The 21,677-nt window shown below is 36.6% G+C and overlaps 3 protein-coding genes across 4 annotated transcripts in view; 1 reads left to right on the top strand and 2 right to left on the bottom strand.

Moving 5' to 3' along the window:
* The first annotated feature begins 5,520 nt into the window (after positions 1–5,520).
* On the top strand, positions 5,521–9,447 carry rcn3 (reticulocalbin 3, EF-hand calcium binding domain). The gene is made up of 8 exons (XM_067382029.1): positions 5,521–5,575; positions 5,932–6,153; positions 6,247–6,440; positions 6,634–6,806; positions 7,492–7,552; positions 7,651–7,742; positions 7,832–7,939; positions 9,309–9,447. Exons 2-8 carry the CDS (start codon positions 5,939–5,941, stop codon positions 9,411–9,413), a joined length of 948 nt encoding a protein of 315 aa, XP_067238130.1. The 5' UTR covers positions 5,521–5,575; positions 5,932–5,938; the 3' UTR covers positions 9,414–9,447.
* Positions 9,448–9,599: 152 nt separating this feature from the next.
* On the bottom strand, positions 9,600–13,372 carry nosip (nitric oxide synthase interacting protein). 2 transcript variants are annotated; one of them, XM_067382032.1, is made up of 10 exons: positions 13,329–13,372; positions 13,006–13,081; positions 12,790–12,895; positions 12,532–12,613; positions 12,306–12,441; positions 12,059–12,210; positions 11,565–11,681; positions 10,058–10,128; positions 9,823–9,931; positions 9,600–9,738 (listed from the first exon to the last, which is right to left on the bottom strand). In XM_067382032.1, exons 2-10 carry the CDS (start codon positions 13,073–13,075, stop codon positions 9,667–9,669), a joined length of 915 nt encoding a protein of 304 aa, XP_067238133.1. In that variant the 5' UTR covers positions 13,076–13,081; positions 13,329–13,372; the 3' UTR covers positions 9,600–9,666. The 2 variants fall into 2 exon arrangements, with proteins under 2 accessions (XP_067238133.1, XP_067238134.1); XM_067382033.1 differs by lacking the exon at positions 13,329–13,372 and having other exon boundaries at positions 12,059–12,198; positions 13,006–13,322.
* Positions 13,373–16,152: 2,780 nt separating this feature from the next.
* LOC137017612 (sarcoplasmic reticulum histidine-rich calcium-binding protein) overlaps positions 16,153–21,677 on the bottom strand; it is an 8,398-nt gene continuing 2,873 nt past the window's right edge. The window contains exons 2-6 of the mRNA XM_067382030.1: positions 21,325–21,389; positions 21,149–21,217; positions 16,793–16,844; positions 16,637–16,673; positions 16,153–16,546 (exon numbers count right to left, since the gene is read on the bottom strand). Of these exons, the coding sequence (XP_067238131.1) occupies positions 16,483–16,546; positions 16,637–16,673; positions 16,793–16,844; positions 21,149–21,217; positions 21,325–21,389 (287 nt within the window). The 3' untranslated portion in view covers positions 16,153–16,482. The remainder of the gene's footprint in view (positions 16,547–16,636; positions 16,674–16,792; positions 16,845–21,148; positions 21,218–21,324; positions 21,390–21,677) is intronic.

The raw sequence follows: 21,677 nt of genomic DNA, 5'->3' as shown, positions 1-21,677 counted from the left end.
GAGATTTCTGTCATTAATTACTCACCCTCATGTCGTTCCACACCCGTAAGATCTTCAGAACACAAATCAAGATATTTTGATGAAATACGAGAGTTTTTTTACCACATTCAAGGACCAGAAAGTGGTTCAACCTATTATGAAGTGACGAGAATACTTTATGTGCACAAAAACAAAACAAAAATAACGATTTTATTCAACAATTTCCGTCATTCTCCTGAGCGGTTTACATTGGAGACATAGTGCAGCACTTCCAGGTTCTACGTCAGAGCGCTGATTCATTATTGGCCGGTTGTGCTGCTCATGTGATCAGCTTTGGCCAATACTGAGCCGGCATCGGACGTAAACACAGAAGCGCTGCACTGTGTTCACTGCATCAACTGCATTGGAGACTGACAGGGAAGAGGAAAAATTGTTGAATAAAGTTATTTTTGTTTTGTTTTTTGCGCACAAAAAGTATTCTCGTCGCTTCATAACATTAAGGTTGAACCACTGTAGTCACGTGAACTGTTTTAATGATGTCTTTACTACATTTCTTGACCTTGAATGCGGTAATTTCATTACTTTCTATGGGAGATAAAAACCTCTCGTATTTTTGAAGAAATACGAGAGGTTTTTATCTCCCATAGAGAGCAAACGAAGATGTCTTACGGGTGTGGAACGACATGAGGGTGAGTAATTAATGACAGACATTTCGTTTTTTTGGGGTGAACTAACCCTTTAAAATAAAATAACAAATGGAATATAGAGCAAGAGTCATGTGGACTACTGTTCATTTTACTGTTAATGCCACTGGTCACCATTCATTGTATGGAAAAGAGCAGCTTGAACATTCTGCTAAATGTCTCTTTTTGTGTTCCAGAAGAAATAACATCACATGGGTCTGGAATGACACGAGTGTGAGTAAATGATGACAGAATGTTCATTTTGGGGTGAACTATCCCTTTAATGTGACAAGCTACATCAGATTAACAGACACTGCCACGGCACGAACAAAAACACAAGGAGTTTTGTGCAGTACACGCATGATAGCGAAGGAACTGAAACAGAAAGAGAGAAAAAGGGAAGACATAACGAGGCCATGGATGTATCCTTGTAGAAAAAAAGCCAAGGAAGGGGGACACGGAGGGCACGAGAAAGAGAGACAGAGGAGGCGGAGGAGAAGGAGGGTGCCAACTTTATTTATTTCCGGTTGACAAAACCCTCCGCTCTCTTCCTCTCTCATCCGCCTCCCCCCATACCTACGTCTCCTTCTTTGTCACTCGTTCAGAGGATTCATGGAAAAAGACAATGACATGGAAAATAGACGGAGGATTTGAACTGAAACACAATGGAAGATGAAGAGCATCTTTCTCTCTTGTGGGTTTTACTTTTTGAAACAGTTACAAAAATGAAGCAAATGAGAACGGACCCTAATAAAATGTTGTTAATATTTAGTGTCAGTGTGTTGCACAAATGTGACGTTGAGTGCGCGTTTATTATGTGTGCTGGTGTGTGAGCGTACGCTCCTTCAGGGCACATTTTTTCAGTGTCTTGTTAGTTCATCCCTGTCACCCTCTCTCTCTCTCTCTGCTGGGGGGGAGGGGGAAGAGAGGTCACCATAGCAACAATGCCGGGACAAATTAACATCAAGTTCTTAAAAAAACGCGTGTACATGTATGAGAGTGCATGTATATGTGGTAAAGGAGTAAGTGTTGTACTTGATATCCAGTGTGTGACGCCAAAATCCGGCAGAGGCACTGATGTTAATGCATCAATTACAAATAATTCATTAGGCGCACAGCCTCTCCATCACTCTGTGTCATCCGTTTGGTTCCAGAGCACTTGTCTTCTTCCTTATTTTGTCGTCTCTGCCCTCCCATTTCCTTTACCATCTCTCTCTCTCTTTCTGTCTCTCTGTGTGTTGTTGTGTGCCCCCAGGCTACAGAGTGCCACGTCCTCCCTCTCCCCTCCTCTCTCTCTGGCCCTGTCACCTTCAATTGCTCCATGGTACTAGACACACAGCCACAGGCAAAGAGAGAGAAGAGAGGGGACACACACATACACAGAGAGAGAGAAAAAGGGGTGAGGACCGAGGGACGAAACGCTGTATATGTCTGGAGAGAGACAAAGAGGTAAAGAAAGAGGGCAGGTGTGAAAAGTTGCGCGAAAAGATGTGAGGAAGGATGAGTGCTCGAGAAACAACGGAATAAGGGGGCGACAAAGTTGAAGGAGGTAGACACAACTAAGTTGCACTGGTCCTAGCATCCAGAGGTGCAAATGTTTTTTATTGCAGGATATAAGCAGGATAATGAAGAAACTGGATGCAAAAAAGTATTCAAAGATTTGTCGGTTTCTGCGGAATTCAAACCCCTGCCAAAAGTACTTTATTCATAAAGTTATATGCATACACTACTGTTCAACGTTTGATTATTTTTTTTTTAAATAATGTATTGTTTGATCAAAAATAAAGTAAAAACAGTAATATTGAAAAAAAAAAAAAAACAGTAATGTTTTCTATTTTAATTAACTTTAAAATGTAATTTATTCCTGTGATGGAAAAACTGAATTTTCACCATCATTTCTCCAGTCTAGTGTCACGTGATTCATTGTGCTGCTTATTATATTTATGGTACTTTTGTGGTAAACTGTAATAATGTTACAGTTCAAAAAGTTCAAAATAACAGCATTTATTTGAAAATTAAATATTTTGTAACATTATAAATGTATTTACTCCCACTTTTGATCAATTTCATGCATTCTTGCTGAATATTTATTTTTAGAAAAAAGTCTTATTGACCCCAAACCTTTAAACAGTGAATGTTGGCCCATGTATGTTTGTTTATTATTTTAGTGGCAGAGCATGGCAATAGCAAAACAAAGGTTAAGTTTGATTTTCATACTGATAATATACTTTGAGTGTATGGGCCCTATTTTAACGATCTGAAACCAAGTGTCAAAGCGCGAAGCGCATGTAACTTTGTGGGTGGGTCTCGGCGCTGTTGCTATTTTCCCGGCGGGATAAATGGCTCTTGCGCCCGGCGCAAATCTAAAATGGGTTGGTCTGAAGTAGCCTAGCTTCATTATTCATAGGTGTGGTTTGGGCGTAACGTGAAATAAACCAATCAGATTGTCATCTACCATTCCCTTTAAGAGCGAGATGCGCTCGCGCCATGGCGGATTGATATTTACATGACGGAATTTGTTGGCGGAAAAGCTGAAATTACCTGTTAAGTGGCCAGTCAATCTTTCAGTCGTCTGCGTTGGATGCAGGCTTTCAAATAGCTCCGCGCGATGAGTCGGTTAATATATATGTGTGTGTGTATTGGCACGATTGTCCAATTAATTAGCCAATTTCGTTCATCATTATTTGTAATAGCAGGCTGAACTGAAAATAGGTAGCCTAATTCTAATACACGCAATTACTATTCATCATTACATTTTTATATTTATGTAGCCTACACAATAATATTCTTTTACACTGTAATCCTTTTGTTTTTTAACGTTTGGCATGTTTGTGTGATGCGCATCCCTGTGTGTAATAAGCAAAGTCAACGCGCACTGTGGACGCGCCCAGAGGTGCAGTTTCTACCAACGCGCTCTAACAAAAAAAATATTGCGCCATTGACTTTAGACTAGTTTTTTTCTGGTCAGTGGCGCAATTGTTTAATGGAACAGCAAAATAGCACCAGGGATTGTTTGCGCCGGAACACGCCTCCTTTTTTGCGCTGAACCGCCCAGGGAGCGCAAGTTCATTCACTAGTTTAGCGACGTGCTTCTGTGGAGGGAAAATTTGTATTATGCCGCAGTCGCCGCTTCTGCTTCTTCCAGTCAAGCGTATGAATTGTAACGCAGCACTGTTTATCATATTAGATACATTTGACTGTGTTGCTGCTGAGCGAATGCTGCGAGACACTTGACACTGCAGTAAGATAAATCGATTTTAGAATATCATATTAATAAATGCTGCATGGCTTGTGCTGATAAATGCCATGCAATTAATACAAACGTTTTGTATGACGGAGAAAATGCTGTATTACTGTTACTAAAAATAAAGCTGCATCTGATTATGCTATGTTTCACAAAATAGTGTTTTCTCTGAGGCATGAAAATTAGGAAAATCAGATTTAAACAATAAGACTAAACGTGTTGAGCTATATAACAATAATTAGTTTTCTGTCTTCTGTCTAAATGTAACCAAACAGTTGTTCCTTGTCTATTAAAACATGTAAATATTAAAGCATCTTTGGTGTTTCCATGGTTTCTACAAAATAAAACCAGGAATCAAAGGTAACCGCTGGCACGGTCCGTGTCCTGGTTAAAATTGCTTATTTCTCTGGATTTAAACATTCTTGGAAAGATTTGGGATAATGTACGTACACAAGTCAACAATATATAACACTGGCCTAGTGGTTTTTGAATATTTTAATCCAAAAATCCTTGAATAAAATATAATGAATTTTGATTTGAGTAGATTTTATCTAGTTGACTTTTGTTGCAATAATTTATTGCATTTTTTGATGTGTTCTACCTGATGTCAAACTGACCACAAACAAAAGACTGTTTTGGATATCATATATCTGAAAGTGCATGCCAACTGTGCAGTAAAGAAAAAAAGAAAAAGAGCGTTAAAGCTTTAGTAATAACTGCCTACTGGGTAAAAGGGGAAGATTTCAAAGATTTCAATAGGATAATTTAAAAAAGTGATGATCTCAGTTTTCCTGACTACACATTGACCCCAATATCTTTTGATTTTCAAATCGCCACACATTTATTTACTTGTTTTGAAAATAGAGTCAAGTAGAGGGCATTTATACAAGCATGTTTTAAATAATTAACTTTGAAACAAGTGTAATAGGTTACATGTTTGATGAGATTTACAATGAGAAAAAAAAACGTATAGACCAAAGACCAAATGTAGGCTCTATTTTCTTAACACGTGAGACATTTAACTTGTGTGATCTGACAATGATAAATGACTTGAGGCTTTCCAGAAGATTCTGAAGAATATCTGTTTGAGCTCGAGTCTGAAATAAGGTTTGTAATTGCGGCAATATTAACACTAGGCCTATATCACGCAAAAAAAAAAAAAAAAAACTATTAACATTTAATTTACAAAACGACATGGGCGCACAACACTTTTAAATGCGTATAAGCAAATTAAAAAGACCACCGACCAGAATATAAACTTGCGCCTTTAAGACTTTACGAAAAACAGTTTGCATGTTACATTAAGATTATTTAACATGCATGTAACGTCATTTATTTCTATTAATGCATCATTCCAAACGCAATCTACACAATATTTCTGTCAAAGATGAGCTGTCCTTAAAACTTTTTTCCCAGTTTGCCAAAACGCGCCTGGCTCTGTGGTGCGCGTTCGCGTGTCAACGTGGCGTTTTGCAGCCAGTAGAACTTGGAATTTTCCTCGGCGCCGCCTAATTTAGTCTTGTGATTGGCTCTTTTTCCTGTCAATAAAACATTTTTGAAGGCACGTAACATGGCTGCTCCGCCTACTTTTACGTGCACTTTAAAGAACAGTGCCAACGCGTACTCTTCAACTTCAGGGTGTACTCAAGCAGAAATCACTGCAGGCTTGGTAAGTCATTTCTTCAAGTTAAGATGAAAAATATTTGCATTTAAACTTTTAAATTTTTTTTACTGCCAATTGTTTTTGTACAGTTCATTCAATAGTCATCATTATCTGCTGTAAATCGCTGTTTAATACAAAACATTATCATTTTTTTTGTTTTTTATTTTTATGCTTGAAAATGCTTATTGTGAAAGTTTAAATATGATGCTTATGTTCTATAATTTAGTTTTTTATTTGAATGAGACCACTGAAGATAAAGTTTGATGTTCATTGCTAAGCACAATGACTTTGTGTCAGTGTAAAACATACTTTTTCAGGCCAGAAAGAATGAATAAAATATTTCTTTCTTGCACACTCTTTAGGGAGAATATGCAGCTGCTCTTGTTGGGGACTCTTGCCCTGTTTGTCGGGGTCACAGTTGCTGTGCCTGCGCAGGAGAAGCGTGTACATCATAAGCCTGACCTCAGTGATCATGCTCATGATGATGCCCATGGTTTTCAGTATGACCACGAGGCCTTCCTGGGCAAGGAGGAAGCCAAGACCTTTGACCAGCTGAGCCCGGAGGAAAGCAAAGAGAGACTAGGGTAAAAATAAATATGTGAGAATTATACAGGAAATAGGAGAATAATAATATTATCGTGTGTCTTATTTTGTATTTTTTTATATTGCCCATGCAGAAAGATTGTGGATAAGATTGACACAAATAAGGACGGTTTTGTCAGTCATGCTGAGCTACACCACTGGATCAAGCACAGGCAGAGGAGGTACATTGAGGAGAACGTGGACAAGCACTGGAAAGAGTACGACCAGAACAAGGATGGGAAGATTGGATGGACTGAGTACAAGAACACCACCTACGGATATTATATGGGTAATTAATACAAGCTTTTGAATTTGGGTGTGGTGGCTAATTGTTTATTGCTTTTTAAAAGCGGCTTGTATATTTATTATATATAACAATAGTGCAACATCTTTTCAGAAAGTAAAAAAAATTAGTAAAAATTATTATTTCAGGTAAAAGTCAAGAATATTAATGGTTGACTTACTATGTTGCTGCATTCCAGATGTAGAGTTTGACGATGTGGATGATAAGGCCAGTTACAAAGCCATGCTCACTAGAGATGAGAGACGGTTCACGTCCGCAGACCGGGACGGGGACGGTGTCGCTACCAGAGAAGAGTTCACTGCCTTCCTCCATCCAGAGGAGTTCGACTACATGAGACACATTGTGATACAGGTGAGGTGATAATGGAGGCAGGGACGGATGAATATAATGATAGTGAAATCAGAAAGAGGGACATTAAGACATTTTTGCGTCTGTAGATTTCAATTACATTGCATATTTTTTTTCCTTTATATTCCAAAGGTCTTTTACAGAGGGGTTTGTCAATATATAATTCACATTTCATAAAACTTGAATAAAATAATAAGATATCCAAAATGTACTCTTAATATGTCAACAAAGCATTAATGTTGAATTTGGCTTCATATTTAAATAGATAAAGCCCCATTTGCGCATTTAAACATGACATTTCAGAAAACTTGTAATACAAAACAATTTAGCAAATGTTAATGTAAGTGATTAACTGGTGAAGTCTATTAGTTAACATGTTTACCCTATTCACCTGTGGTATTTTGCCTTGACAGTGGATACGTGTGCCACTTATCCAATTAAAATACACAAAAAATGTCCTTAAAATAATTTTTCAAACATTGAAATGTATTACCATAAACTGCTTAGGCAATATGAAAAACTGTTAACATGACATAAGCTGGGGGAAAACTTGGCAAAGTGATGGATTAATTACCACAAATACTGTCGCTTTTATATTTTGCTATCATTAGCATTTAGCATTTGTCAGAACAAATCACTTGAGAAGCACTGGAATAGATCACTAAACTTTTATCCCTCAATGTTACAGGAAACAATTGAAGACATTGACAAGAATGGTGATGGCAAGATTGATCTGCAGGAATACATTGGTAAACTTCTACAGTGTTTTCCTGGCGGGAAAAAACATACATTAGAACTGATATTTTGTGTCAAACTAAATATGTGCATGTGTTCCTTTTGACCCTAGGGGACATGTTCACCCCTGAAAATGGAGAGAATGAACCAGACTGGGTCACAACAGAAAAGAAACACTTCTCAGAGTTCAGAGACATGAATAAGGTATGCAGTGGGAAAGAAATCTATCAGCATCACCTGGGAGTGTTTCCGGGTTATTCTTTCAAGGTTCATGATCTGTTTGTTTTTGTTAGGATGGTTTCCTTGATGCCAATGAAGTATCTCATTGGATCCTGCCTGCAGAGGTGGACCATGCAGATAATGAGGCCCGGCATCTCATTCACGAAACCGATAAAGACAACGTAAGTGGCATTCACTGGGTTTACATATGGGTGGCTTCATTAGTTTGCAATAATGCACAAATGCCAATAATAATCAAATCAATTTTTAATTAATCTTTACCTCTCGTCTTTCTTTTAATTCTCTACCAATGAATCACAATGGACTTCCATCTGCTTCATGTAATTGACTAACCAGGATGAAAAAATCACAAAGAAGGAGATTCTGGAAAATTGGAACATGTTTGTTGGGAGCCAGGCGACTAATTACGGAGAGGATCTCACCAAAAGACATGATGAGCTTTAATGCTAGCATATCTGGGTAGAGGGGAAGGGCAGTATATTTTGGGTGTTGGTGAGAAATAGGAAACTGAATATGAAAATGATAGCTAATCTTCATTGGCTGTTGGGTAGGAACATTTCCAGGGTCAAAGGTCAGGGGTTAGGCTTCAAGCTTCTAAGGCCCTGTCCCAAATGGCACACTTCATAGCAATTTCGGTCTTGTGGACTTACAATGGCTGCCACATGCATGTCCGTCAAGTCCACGAGACCGTAGAGTGTCCCATTTGTCAATATAAGGTCTCAGAAGGGTGCTTGTGAGCGCCCCCCTTTGCGGTCGATATGTGCCGTCGATGTGCTCTTTTGCCGAGCCTGCACTTGTGCAAGATCCACGGCTGAAATCTTCCCAACAGTCATTCCGTTATAATGGCATTATGTCACAAAAGTGCGGACTCGTAGGAAGTGTTCGAGTGTTTAGGGTGCCATTTGGGACAGGGCCTATGTCAATGAAGATAAGAATCTTACTGAGACAGATAAATGTTTTATTTATTGTCAAACACATTACATTACAAAAATTATGATGAACACTTACATTCACAGACACTCCAGCTTGCTTATATTGTGAAGAAATAGACATACATCTTCCACTTGAGAGATGCTCAGGAATTCAGCACTGAATACAGGGCCAGTTTCAGTATTCAATGTAACAGGCCTGTGTTGACTGTTACAAAGTACATTTCACATTAGCAGTGTGTGATTTCACATTTAACATACCACTCACATGAAAATGGGTATAAAGAAATGAAGCCAGAGCAAAAGGGGAGGGAAGGAGGGGCGGGACTCAGTAGGTGGGAGGAGACAAAAGTGATTGACACTGTATTGGTGGAGCATTTTTCTCTCTGTGAATTCTAAATAAAGCCATGTTGGTTTTTTTAAATAATTTTGGACTGGGGTTTAATTTGTGTTTTCACAAAGACATTACATTGCATTGCATTCTGATAGGAGGTGTAACTGATAATCACAAAAGCTTTTAATAGTCACCCTCTGTTTCTAAACTAAAACTTTCCCCTCTGCATTTTCCAAATTGTGTCTGTTTCCTTACTGTCATTCTCAGGATGGTCGTCTCTCTATCAGTGAGATCATGGATAGAATGGATTTCATTAAAGTCAGCACTATAACGGACTTTGGGATGCTGGTAGAAGATCACGATGAACTTTAACCCTGTTATGACCACAAAAAGCCTTAATGTCTCTTTAAACTATTAAAATAAGACAAATGTGACTTTTAAAGTGTGTAAAATGAATTATTTATTTAAAACAAAAATGCTGTATATTGTGTAAACATAACATGATAGTATCTTTAGGGACAAAAAGAAACATAACTTCAACATTCCCTCAAATTATCCCCCCAAAAAAACAAATCCAGCAAAATGACAATATTTACAGGGTCAAAGCCTTGTCCAATCCTTTCATTTATGCTTGCATAACGGGTCTGGCCTCTTTAGCTTTAAGATCCACTCCTGAGCCCGCAAAGCCAGTCCCACCCTGTCGACAAGCAAAGGCAGACATTTAAACACTGACTTTATGCATCTGTAACACTCTCTTCAGCACTATTTCTCTTGTACACACCCTCTGAAGGGGTATGATGTCCTTCTCTTTCAGTTTGTCTCCATTCACTGGATCAATCATGTCTTTCCGTATGAGCTTCTCCACACACTCCATAGTGACTACGGCTCCACTTGAGGGAAAGACAGTACACACAAAAAGAGAGAGAAACTAGAAGTGAGAGGAAGGACTAAATGTATAAAAAGGTATAGAGCCAGCTCAATTCTTGATGAATAAACAATGTAAAAGTCAAACTCACGAGGGTCTGAGAACTGCACTGGGCACCGAGTTCCCAAGCGTGTCTTTGGTTACTGCACACACGTATCTGTCCTGAGGATCACACAAAACATTTTCTCAATGGCTCAAAAACAAGGTATACAATAATTCAAAGTGTCATTATACATTACTGTTAAAAAGTTTGGGTTTAGTAATTTTTTATAAATATATTTAATATATAAATATAGAATATTTAAGAATACATTATTTATATTTAATATACAATATCACTTTATTCAGCAAAGACACATTCAATTGATCAAAAAAAAACTTTTATAATGTTATAAAGGATTTCTATTTCAACTAAATGCTCTTCTTTTGAACTTTATATTAATCAAAGAGTCCTAAAAAACATCAGAGTTTACACAAAAATCAGTCAACAGTTTCGATCATGTTTCAGAAATGTTATGCCCATTTCCATCTCCGCGAGTTTCAACACACGTGCCTGGAAGAAAACCCAAGACTAAAATTGAGGCATTTGAGGGAGTTCAGAAACAGATCTTACTGATATAAAGAATAAATCTTTTTTGGAGTGGAGGGGATTTTAAAGACCTTTTTCATGCTTAAAACAGCGACATTACACCTTAACAACAGTTGAAAATGTAGAAAGAAAAAAAGAAAAAGAAGCAGCATAATAGGACCCCTTTAAAGGGATAGTTCACCAAAAAATAAAATTGTGTCATTATTTACTCACTCTCATGTTGTTCTAAACATTCTTTAAAATATCTTCTTTTGTGTTCACCGGAAATAAGAAATAATAAGAAATAAACAGGTTTGGAACAACTTGAGGATAATTAAATCACAAAGACATAGTCTTTGTCTTTTTTAGACACGTAGGACATACAGTCTATGCTTTCTGAAGAATACTGAAGGCAGTCTGCACTTGATCATTTGTGTTTATAAAGCATATACTTTTTTTTTTTTTTAAGAAAATGACAGATGGTTTCTTCAGATAAGACTCTCATTCCTCGTCTGGTATTGTTTAAAGCCCTTTGAAGCTGCACTGAAACTGTAATTTTGACCTTCAACCATTTTGGCTCCATTGAAGTCCACTATAAGGAGAATAATCCTGGAATGTTTTCATCAAAAACCTTCATTTCTTTTCGACTGATGAAAGAAAGACATGAACATCTTGGATGACATGGGGGTGAGTAAATTATCAAGAATATTTTATTTGAAAGTGATCTAATCCTTTAAGCAGCACAACTGTTTTCCATATTGATAATTATAAGAAATGTTTCTTGAGGATCAAATCAACATATTATTGATACATTTCTGAAGAATCATGTGACACTGAAGAATGGAGTGATGCAGTAATTTTTGAACAAATAAATGCAGCCTTGGTGAACAAAAGAGACTTAAAAAAAACATTTTGTAAATCTTACCGACCCCAAACTTTTAAACAGCAGTGTAGTGTAAACAGGATAAAATGAAAACAGAAAGATGCAGGTCAGGAGAAATAAAGGAAAAGGTGGGAGATCACTTCTTACTTGGCGTGTGAGGAGAGCCACTCTGTCCAGACTGGGGTCCAATGGAGTGAAGCGCACTGAAATTAAATCACTCATCTTCAAAGGACGTCCTGACATAGGGCACAACACTGTCTTTGACTGAAAAAGCAGGAAGGGATGAAAAACAGTTATAAACAATAATAAATGTGGTCAAAAGAGTTCATTAATATCTTTGTGAGGTGTATATCTTGAATTGAGAACATGTTGATCTGTCTAGTGTCTCATGCAGGGTGATAACCTGTGAAAGACGATAATTATGACACAAGAAGCTACTGAACAAACAGAGCGGAAAACCAACTGACAAACAAACCAATCAAGGGCATCATGACCGACCAAAAGAGCATTTGGCAGAAGCATGCAAACTGATTTCAGGGTAAGCACAATCTCTTGTGTAATGCTCTTCAATGAATGACTGTGAGACTACTGAAGACCCAAGGTTAGGGACACGTGGGAAAGTGACAGATCTAGAAACCTACAGGTTTTTTAAGCATGGTGGGCTTGGCCTCTGGTGTGAGGCTGGGGATCCAGAAGCTGGGCAGAGCTGAGGAAGAACTGGACTCTCCTGCTGAAGTGTCAGAACTGGAGGAGCTGGCTGAGCCATTCTGGCTTCCATCATCTTTAGTTTTACCTAAAGAGATATGAGTTACACATAATCATGCAGGAATGCGTGTGTAATCTCATAGAGTTACTCTTTAGTTTAATCTCATCCTCCAGTTTTCGTACCTGAAGTGAATGGGTTGATAGGCTTTGAGACGATGTTGTTCTCCCTCTGTTTGAACTTCTCAGCTCTCTCTCGCTCCTCGGACTTGGACTCCAGCTGGCCTTCGCTCTTCAGAGCCTGTTTCTGCTTCTCATATGCCTGAGTTTAAAAACATACGCATGTCTGTTAGACAAACACAGAAGGAGATTCACATTTAGAGCAAAATACACATGTAAAAAGTGCTCAGACCTTCATTTTCTTGGCAATTTCGGTTTTCTGGTGAAGGATGTATTGCAGAATGGCTTCTTTCTCATATAGGTATCCATCTTCACTGCAGTAAGCATATATAAACAAACACACATCAATCCAAGTCTACAAGCTGCTGACATGCAAATTGGCCAGTAACATCCAGCAGATACTAATTAAGACTGCGTAAACACTTGAATAACCGCATGCAAAGACAATTTCAGCATTAAAACATTATATTTGTAAAAGTGGGACTCTTACGTTACAACAGGGTCCCTGCAAGGCTGTAAGGAGAGACAGCAGCAGTCGAAATCTTTGATCGCATCCTTCCCCAAACGCACACTCTGTGTCCCATAACCCGAAGCGGCTGGAAATGTCCAGAGACAATTTGTTATAGTAACTATAAATGATGTGTTTATATATTTAAGTGACATAACGCCACAGAAACATAGTTAGATAGATAAATAAGTACATTACCGGTGTCTTTCCTCTTCTCGTGATAAGTGTAAACGGCTCCTGCTGTGCAGTTTTTCCCGTGTCGAGTCATGTTTGTCTTTTACAGAACAAAACTGATCGTTTATATGAGTTCAGTGAACAAATTAATGCACAGTTTTACATAAACACACGTTGGCCCACTGATGGATAATTGTTTAGTGAGCTAGCATCAGTAAATCTATAGTAGTCGTGCATGTTACTAAACTACAAGCCGTGAAACACACATAAATAATCAAACACAATATGTTCTATCATAAAGTATCGTCGTATTCAGAAGTGCATGTAAGGAATAAGTTGCTGTTTACCTCTTACGCTCGTGAACCGGAAAGAACCTGCTGGCCTCCTGATATATTTCAGAATAAAAGTTCATAGAGATTGGGATCCGCACGCGCAGTCAACTCGAAAAATAAATCCCAAAAGGTGATCAAATAAACAAACAAAAATAAATTAAATAAATAAATAAAACTATTATTATAAATATAAATTATAATTATAAATATATATTATATATATAAATATAACTATTATTCTTCTAAAATAGTCCATTGTAGAAAGCCATTGGTCTATTAAAATTCACACCAAGTAACTAAAAAGTTGTAGTTTTCAGAACATTTAAGAGCATTTTTATTCCAGCTGATGAAGGACAGCAAAGAATATACACTAACAAGAAGCGACACTTAATAGAGTGATCCATTGAAACACCGGCGCCCAGCAGCAGCCCTGCGTTTCCGCCATTTTGGGGTGAAAGCGAGTCGCAGTCCACTAGTTTCTATGGCAATATCAGCTGCTTTGTTAAAAAAAGAAAAATACATTAAAGCTGAAATCCAAATGATGACAACACAGAATAAAATACTATGATCATCAAATCCTTTTAACAGTTTATAGTTTACAGAGTTTGTGTTTAAGTCTTCCACTTTTTTCACAAAACCTTTGCTCTCTAGAAACCCAGTCAGTTTGTGTTGAAATTCTTTAAAAGATCTAGTATTAGCATTATAAACACTGAATTAATACCAACATATGAAATTAAATTAAGGACATGTATCAGACAAATTGGGAATGATGGACAATAACAGAAACAGCTTGATTCTGCAGTGTTGTATGTTAAAGCAAAAGTGTCCAAAAGTGTGAATGTTTAGCGTGATCAATTAAAACGTACAATATATTTCAATTCAGACCTAGATAGGCTACTATTATTATTATTACTCCACTAGGTCTAAAATATATTGTTTGCTTTAAACATGATGATCTTAAATGTATTCATTATTAATTCACTATAAATAAATGTGTAAAGTTGCATAAAATGGAAATACTCAATAAAGTAGGCTAACTATGTTACCTCAGATAGATGAATGGTTGGATTCCACAACTGGTAAAATAAAACATATAAGACAATACAACATTTACTGTAGGAGACATACAATTTACTGGTGACTTAATTTTAAAAACTGTTCTATTGCGCTTCTGATTTGGCAGTGAAATTCGCCGATTTTGGGTGCACAAGATGTGAAGGATTCTATGGTCCAGTTAGTATTTTCACCCCATAATGGCGGCCGCGCTACCGGAGCGACATCTACATTTTTTTATTGACAAAAATGATTCAGAACATTGAACATAATATACAACAACAATGCATCACAGGACAAATGCCACCTATTCTCAACCAAATTAAAGGGGGAAAAAAGAAAAAAGAAAAAAAAAACAAGAGAAAAAAAAGGGGAAAAAATAACAGCAACAATACAAATAGAAAGTAAAGAATTGAAAAAATATATTTCTTTCTTTTTCTTATTGACAAATTCAAGATTCATAAAATTTAGTAAACATAGTGGGGACATTACAATATAAAGAATTCCTCCATAAAATGTAACAGGATGTCATTCTTTTTACTTTTAATTAATTTTAATGATTTGTTAAGCGATTCCATCTCTTTTGAAAATAAGTCGCATTTAGGAGTACATTTTGCAAATTTTTGTTTATGAATATAATATTTGCAAGTATAAGAATGTCGCCTCTTGGGTTCAATGTTCTTTGACGACAGCCAATCAGAATCCACCTAGAGCGTTAAAGCACGAGCGTGCGCAGACCGTTTTCGTCCGTTGGTGTGGATGCTAATATAGTTGTCGGTCTTGGATGGGTATTTATTCTTGACCCTAGTGTGTACTTAGTAGTTACTAACATTCGTCTCTATTTTTCTCTTTGTGTTTCTTAAAGGTTTATGCTCACAATGAGGTTATGTAGCCTATGTCTTAACTTTAATACAGACGGTAATTTAGTTAATCGTTTTGGTGAATATATGCAGATTAACTTGCATCGGTGTGAAAAGAGCAAAATGAGACATAAAAAGTAGCACCAGAACATGGACTTGGACAGTGGTCAGGTCAGACAAACATTTTAGCATTATTGTATTTATAAACGTATTGACCCATCAGAATCATGTAATTCAAAGAGCCTAATAGTGTGCTATTTATTTTCTTATCAAATAGGGACTAGGGATGATTGCTCTTATTAGCTTATTTTACTATTTATACCTATATATATATATATATATATATATATATATATATATATATATATATATATATGCCTATCAAATATCTAAATGCTCTCTCACGCTCAGAACTTTCCCATTTGTTTTTCTGCTGAAAAAAAGAAATTTACAATTTTATACCCCACAAGAAAAATACTATAGTAATTTATAGCAAATTATAGTGTTTTTAAACCATGCTATAATGTACTTGAATCAATTTGTTGTTGTAACAACTATAGTAATATAAACAAATTACTTTACCCAATACTATACTAAGCTTTCTTTAATCTATAGGGTATATTATACTACAATACACTACAGTTTACTGTAGTAAAAACTAAAGTATACTACAGTATTTCTTACAGTTTATCAGTTCACTATAGTTAATATTACAGTATGCATTAACAAAGTGTTGTAAATACTATAATAGACCTTTACATAGTATACTACAATTTACTATAAATTACTATAGTATTTTGTACGAAAAACAAAAGGGTGAGTAAATGATGATACAGTTTTCTCTTTTTTGGGGTGGGGGGTTGACAGTGATATGAAATTGGTGTTTTTGTAAGTATTTTAAAAAGAAGTATTATTGGACACATAAATAAAACGTCCCATCATTTTATTCCATAAGTAGTGTCAAAACAACATAGTTTTGCAATTACATTTCATATCATAACTTATGTTAATAACAATATTGTTTAAAAGGGAAACATGTCATTCAATCAAATCAGCTTAATTTAAGGTAATGAAATTATTTAAATTCCACGCGTATGTATATATTGACCGGACTGTAGCGTGTGATGTGATTGCATTAAAAAGAGAAAAATAACTTAACGACAATGACAACAATGGCTACAATGTAAATAAAATCTGTGAAACGCAACGTCCAGTTGCATGTTCCTCTTTTGACCACATGGTGGTGACAAGTGGGTTTAGTTGTCGTCGTCGTCGTCATCGTCATCATCATCGTCATCATCAAAGACATCCGCGACAGTCCTGTGAAGAAGACAGGAGGTGACATCATTATATGGTTATGGTCATAACAAGTAGTATCGCAGGATTATGTGCAGTAGAATATTATCTTACTTATAGATGGATCCAGAAACGGAGTCAACAAAGCCACCTTTGAGGAAAATATAAAATATGTAATGAGTTCATAAAACTATTAGACTTTGAAATACTTTCAAATTCTCCACAATCTAAACAACTAAAATAGTTCATATTGTTGTAGTGTTTTCTTACCTGGCTGGCAGACGGTGTCACAAACAGGACAGATGTAGCACTTTCCACAGTCCTGTAGAGACAAAAGACAGTTAAAATGTCCTGATAATTTCATGCCATGATTTATAAAACAATTGCTTGTGTATGTGATTTTCCAGGGGAGAAGAACACCCATCAACAGACATCTATAGCTTCAGACAACCATATAATTTCCATTTAAAGTCCCCCAGAAATCAAAATGTAAGTTTTTTAGCTTTTAGTATGAATATGTTAGCCCTAATGTTATGAATAAGCTGGTGTGATCCAAAACAATGACAAAATTTGCATTTAGGAGATACAGTGCACCGCATGAATGAGTACACCCCCTCTGAAACTTCAGAAAGTCAGCAATTACTTGATTTCTTGGAAGACATGTTGGGGTTCTTTAGAAATATAATGTTCCAGCAAGTCTGCTTAATCAATTACCAAAGAAGCATGTCAAAATTATTCAGGAAAATAAGATTTTCTTATCAAGGTGATAAAATGTTGTGTAGCAAAAATGAGTGCACCCTCCCAAAAGTTTCTAAATAAAACAAAATAATTTTTATCTGGTGTAAGTTTAAGGCAATGTTTGATCAACAGGTAAGTATGTTGAACCAAAACATTTAAAGAGAAGCAATTTCTTGACAATTAAAAGTGTTATATAGCCACTGAATCATTCTCAGACTTAATGCTGACAACAGTGGAAGCACTTGGGAGAAAACTGTCAGGAGACTTATTTCTCAGCACAAAAGAGGACAGTGGTACAAGAGGATTACCAAATCATTGTTTTAAGTGTGAAAATATAGCAAAAGTAACACAGAAATTAAAAAACAATGGATGACAAAATAAATAATCAGGCCTTCATTTTAAGCTTTCGTTTAGTGATGAGGGATTTTTTTTGCTAGACAAAGAGCAGGAGAAATATCAAGCGAGTGTCTCAGAGCCAGCAAAAGCTATGAAAAGAGTGCCTGTTTATCTCACAGAGTAAGATGCAGCCTGCAGAAATGACATTCATGGTTGTTGTTCTCACTGAAACTACCTACTGTAGCCAAAGCACAATAAAGTCAGTTAGCCATTTCCAAAGCCCATATTTACAAAATATAGATTCTGGGAATCAATACTCTGGTCTCATGAGACAAATCAATCATTTTGGATCTAACAGCATCCAAAATGTTATGGTGTTGCTAGAGAAGGAGCGCAGTGAGAAGTGCCTGGTTCCCACAGTAAAGTTCAGTGCTAGTAAAGCTCTTATATACCCCCTTTCCGCATGAACCGGGTGCTAGTTCAGAGCTAGTGCCAGTTCGGAGTTGGTTCAACTGACGAGCCTTCTAAGAACCGGTTTGCCTTTCCACAGGCTTGAGAGCAGCACAGAGCCAGGATTTATGTCACAACTACGTCTCATTTTTCACAGCAAAGCTAGCGCTGCAGCGCCAAACACACCAGGCTTGTTCGAGATGCTTCCTCCAGAGCGATCGGCGCATGACATTAAACAACACGCGCGAACGATCCAGTTGTATGCTTTACAAACACACCCGTGGACCTGCAGCACTCCGATGTCACCCGCCGAATGGGTCCCTGCTGCTCCGATGCACCTCGAACAAGCCTTCCATTAACAATCGCAAATGTTTCACTACTGTTGATGCTCATGGCTTTGCGAACCTGTATCCATTTGTATATAGACAGAGATTACGATCGAGCTGCTATTAGCTCGATTAGCTGCTATTTCAAAAATGGCGGTCACAAGTTTCTTGTTGGTCAGGGTAACCCCGCCCCCAGCCCCTGACGCAAGCGGTTCTTACTTGTAGCCAGCAATGTTTTGGTGCTACTTACGAACCACTTTTCATGGTTTGGAGCTGGTGCTTTGTGTGTCGAAAGACTAAGAACCGATTTGAAACTAGGCTCCGGCTCCGAACCAGTACTCAGACTGCCTTGGTGGAAAAGGGGTAATATAGAGCTGTATGAGTGCTGAAGGTGTTGTGCTTCATCAATGCTGTCATGAATTCCCACAACACTGTGTAATTTAATACACAAACTTGAAACAGAAGATGTTACCCTTTCCTCATTCCCTGCATTGTTGGGCATTTTTTCAACATAACAATGAGGATACACATTCTCCCAAGATGAAAAACCGTCTGTGGACATGTATTGCACTCAGTCTTAACACTCTTGAGTGCCTGTGGGGGATTCTGTAAAGACGAGTTGAGCAACACTCCCCATTAAAGATCAGGGCATTTAAGGAGCTCATCATGCAGGAGTTAAACAGGAAAGATGTGACAATTTGTCATGAACTTGTACACTCCGTACCAGAGCAGTATATTCAAAATTATGGAGGGCATATTAAGTACTAGAATATTATACATTTGTTGAATTAAATCTAGGGTGTACTCATTTCTGCAATCCTTAATTTAAACAAAATTGGCTAATTTACTTATTTTATGGCTATCAGTGACATATATTTCTGTTTTTATTATGTATATGTGACCTTTACACGTATATGTGTAATACATTTTAGTTTTGCCATCTTTCCATGAATTGTATTAGTGATCATAAAGAAAATACATCTTTTGTATTTGTTCAGAGGGGGTGTACTCATTTATACTGTGCACTGTATAAGCATTCAAAACTGAGTCTCTCACTTCCGCTAAAAGGGATCATGGATTTTCATGACATCACATCGCACTTCAGTTTCTTGTCAAATCTTCTGTCCAATCAAATGCTATCTAGAATCTGAAGTTCCTCCCCTCCTACACTATAAACAGACAATGAAGCTGCGGTTGTGCGGAACACACTGAGAAAACTTAGTTGGCTGATGAACAAAAACTGCCTGATGTTTTCTCAGTGTGTTCCGGGCCATCGGGCCATCGGATCATTCTGATTGGCTGTTCAGCTACTGCCACCTGCTGGTACGGAAAGGCATTTCTTCTTATGCAGGCGCAGAACAGACTTGTGTTTCTGTTCATTAAACCAATTGCCTTCATTGTATTAACTCAAATTTTTAATTTCAATGAACTAAAAATTTTAAGCTAACTTAGTATTTTAAGTTAAACCAACAATTATTATTTTTTTACATTTACCCAAAATTTATATATATTTCTATAGTTTCCTCAAGGGAAAATAGAACTAGCTTCAATCAAATTGCTACGGAAGAGGATTAGGGCCAAGCAATAATAAAAAAATCTTGAGATTAAAGTTGTTAAATTTTGAGAAAAAAGTCAAAATAAAATGTTGAGAATAAACTCATTAAATTATGAGAAAAAACTCGTTAAATTTCAAGAAAAAAGTCTAGATAAAATGTTGAGAATAAACTCGTTAAATTACGAGAAAAAAACGCGTTAAATTTCGAGAAAAAAGTCGAGATAAAATGTTGAGAATAAAGTCATTAAATTACAAGAAAAAAATCGTTAAATTACGAAAACAAATTTGTTAAATTATGAGAAAAATGTCGTTAAATTTTGAGAAAAAAGTTGATAAAATGTTGAGAATAAACAAATTCTCATAATTTAACGAATTTGTTCTGGTAATTTAACAACTTTTTTCTCATATTTTAACAAATTTGTTCTCGTAATTTAACGACTTCTATCTCATAATTTAATGAGTTTATTTTTTCTTAAAATTTAACGAGTTTTTCCTCGTAATTTAACGAGTTTATTCTCAACATTTTATTTCAACTTTTTTCTCGAAATTTAACAACTTTAAGTTTTATTTTTTTATTATTGCTTGGCCCTGATCCTCTTCCGTAAATTGCAGTGAATAAATTAATAATTATTTTTTGTCAGACATTCAGACATACATTCTTATTGAGCAACGCTTTGGGTTAAACGGCTATGTGTGAATTTGATGCTGTAGTTTGGTGCCACGTTTCCTGAACAAATAATAAAATTAAGCCTGAAAGGCAATGTGTAGGGGGGAAAAATAAGTTAATAACTCATTAGGGACTAGTTAGTTTTGGACTGATGATGGATTGTAGTTATTGAAAAACTCCTTATTTACTATAAATTTCTTCGAATAGCTTGAACTTAGTAGATTTTTTTGTTTTGGGGGAAAATAATGTGATAACCGGGTTTCATGCAAAATATGGTGCACAGTCAAATAGCCTATTTCGCTTTGGTAATTGAAATTAGTTAATTACTATAGTTAATTAAAATAGTTCTCACAACAATGTATTGAATATCAATTCAAAAGATAAAGTAGTACACAGTATTCAGGGAATGTACGTGTAGTTCAGTGAGCAAAATTATACAGTGGTGCACTGCTGGTCTTTCCTGAACTGAGGGCGTGCATTGTTTTGTTTTGAGTAGTTTAGCAAACTGTTTTGTAGTTATCTAAGGAAATGTGTGTTTGTGGTGGGTTTCTCACATCGCAGAAGTCGCAGTGTTCAGAGTCGTCTCCCTTTTTACATGGGCACTCATCACAGCTGTCGCAATGCTGAGGGAAGAGATAAATGAGAAATGACGAAATCAAGGCTGAATGAAGGCATAAGTAGACTACAAATCATTCTGCACTTCATTAGACTAGAGCTCAGTGGATCCTACCTCACAGTGGGCACAGAACGAGCAAATGGATCCATCATGATAATCATCATCGTCGTCGTCATCATCTGAAAGAAATGCCAGCTGTTGTTGTTGTTTTTTAATCGTTATTGACGTGTATGAAAAGAGTGAGTAATGTGATGATGAGGAACAGAATGAATTAGTCTTACTCACGTGAACACCACTTTTTCTCTTTCCCTCTCACACATGCACACACACAACTCACCACACTTTTGTGATTAACTGCATGTATATGAATTTGAACACTACTTATACACTCTCACACACACACCCTAGACAATATCATCCAAAGAGATGATAAAAAAAATAAAGTGAAAAAAAATACAACTAACATG

This window comes from Chanodichthys erythropterus, chromosome 3, assembly GCF_024489055.1.
Source record: "Chanodichthys erythropterus isolate Z2021 chromosome 3, ASM2448905v1, whole genome shotgun sequence".
Lineage (NCBI taxonomy): Eukaryota > Metazoa > Chordata > Actinopteri > Cypriniformes > Xenocyprididae > Chanodichthys > Chanodichthys erythropterus.
This window is presented reverse-complemented; position numbering and strand designations above follow the sequence as displayed.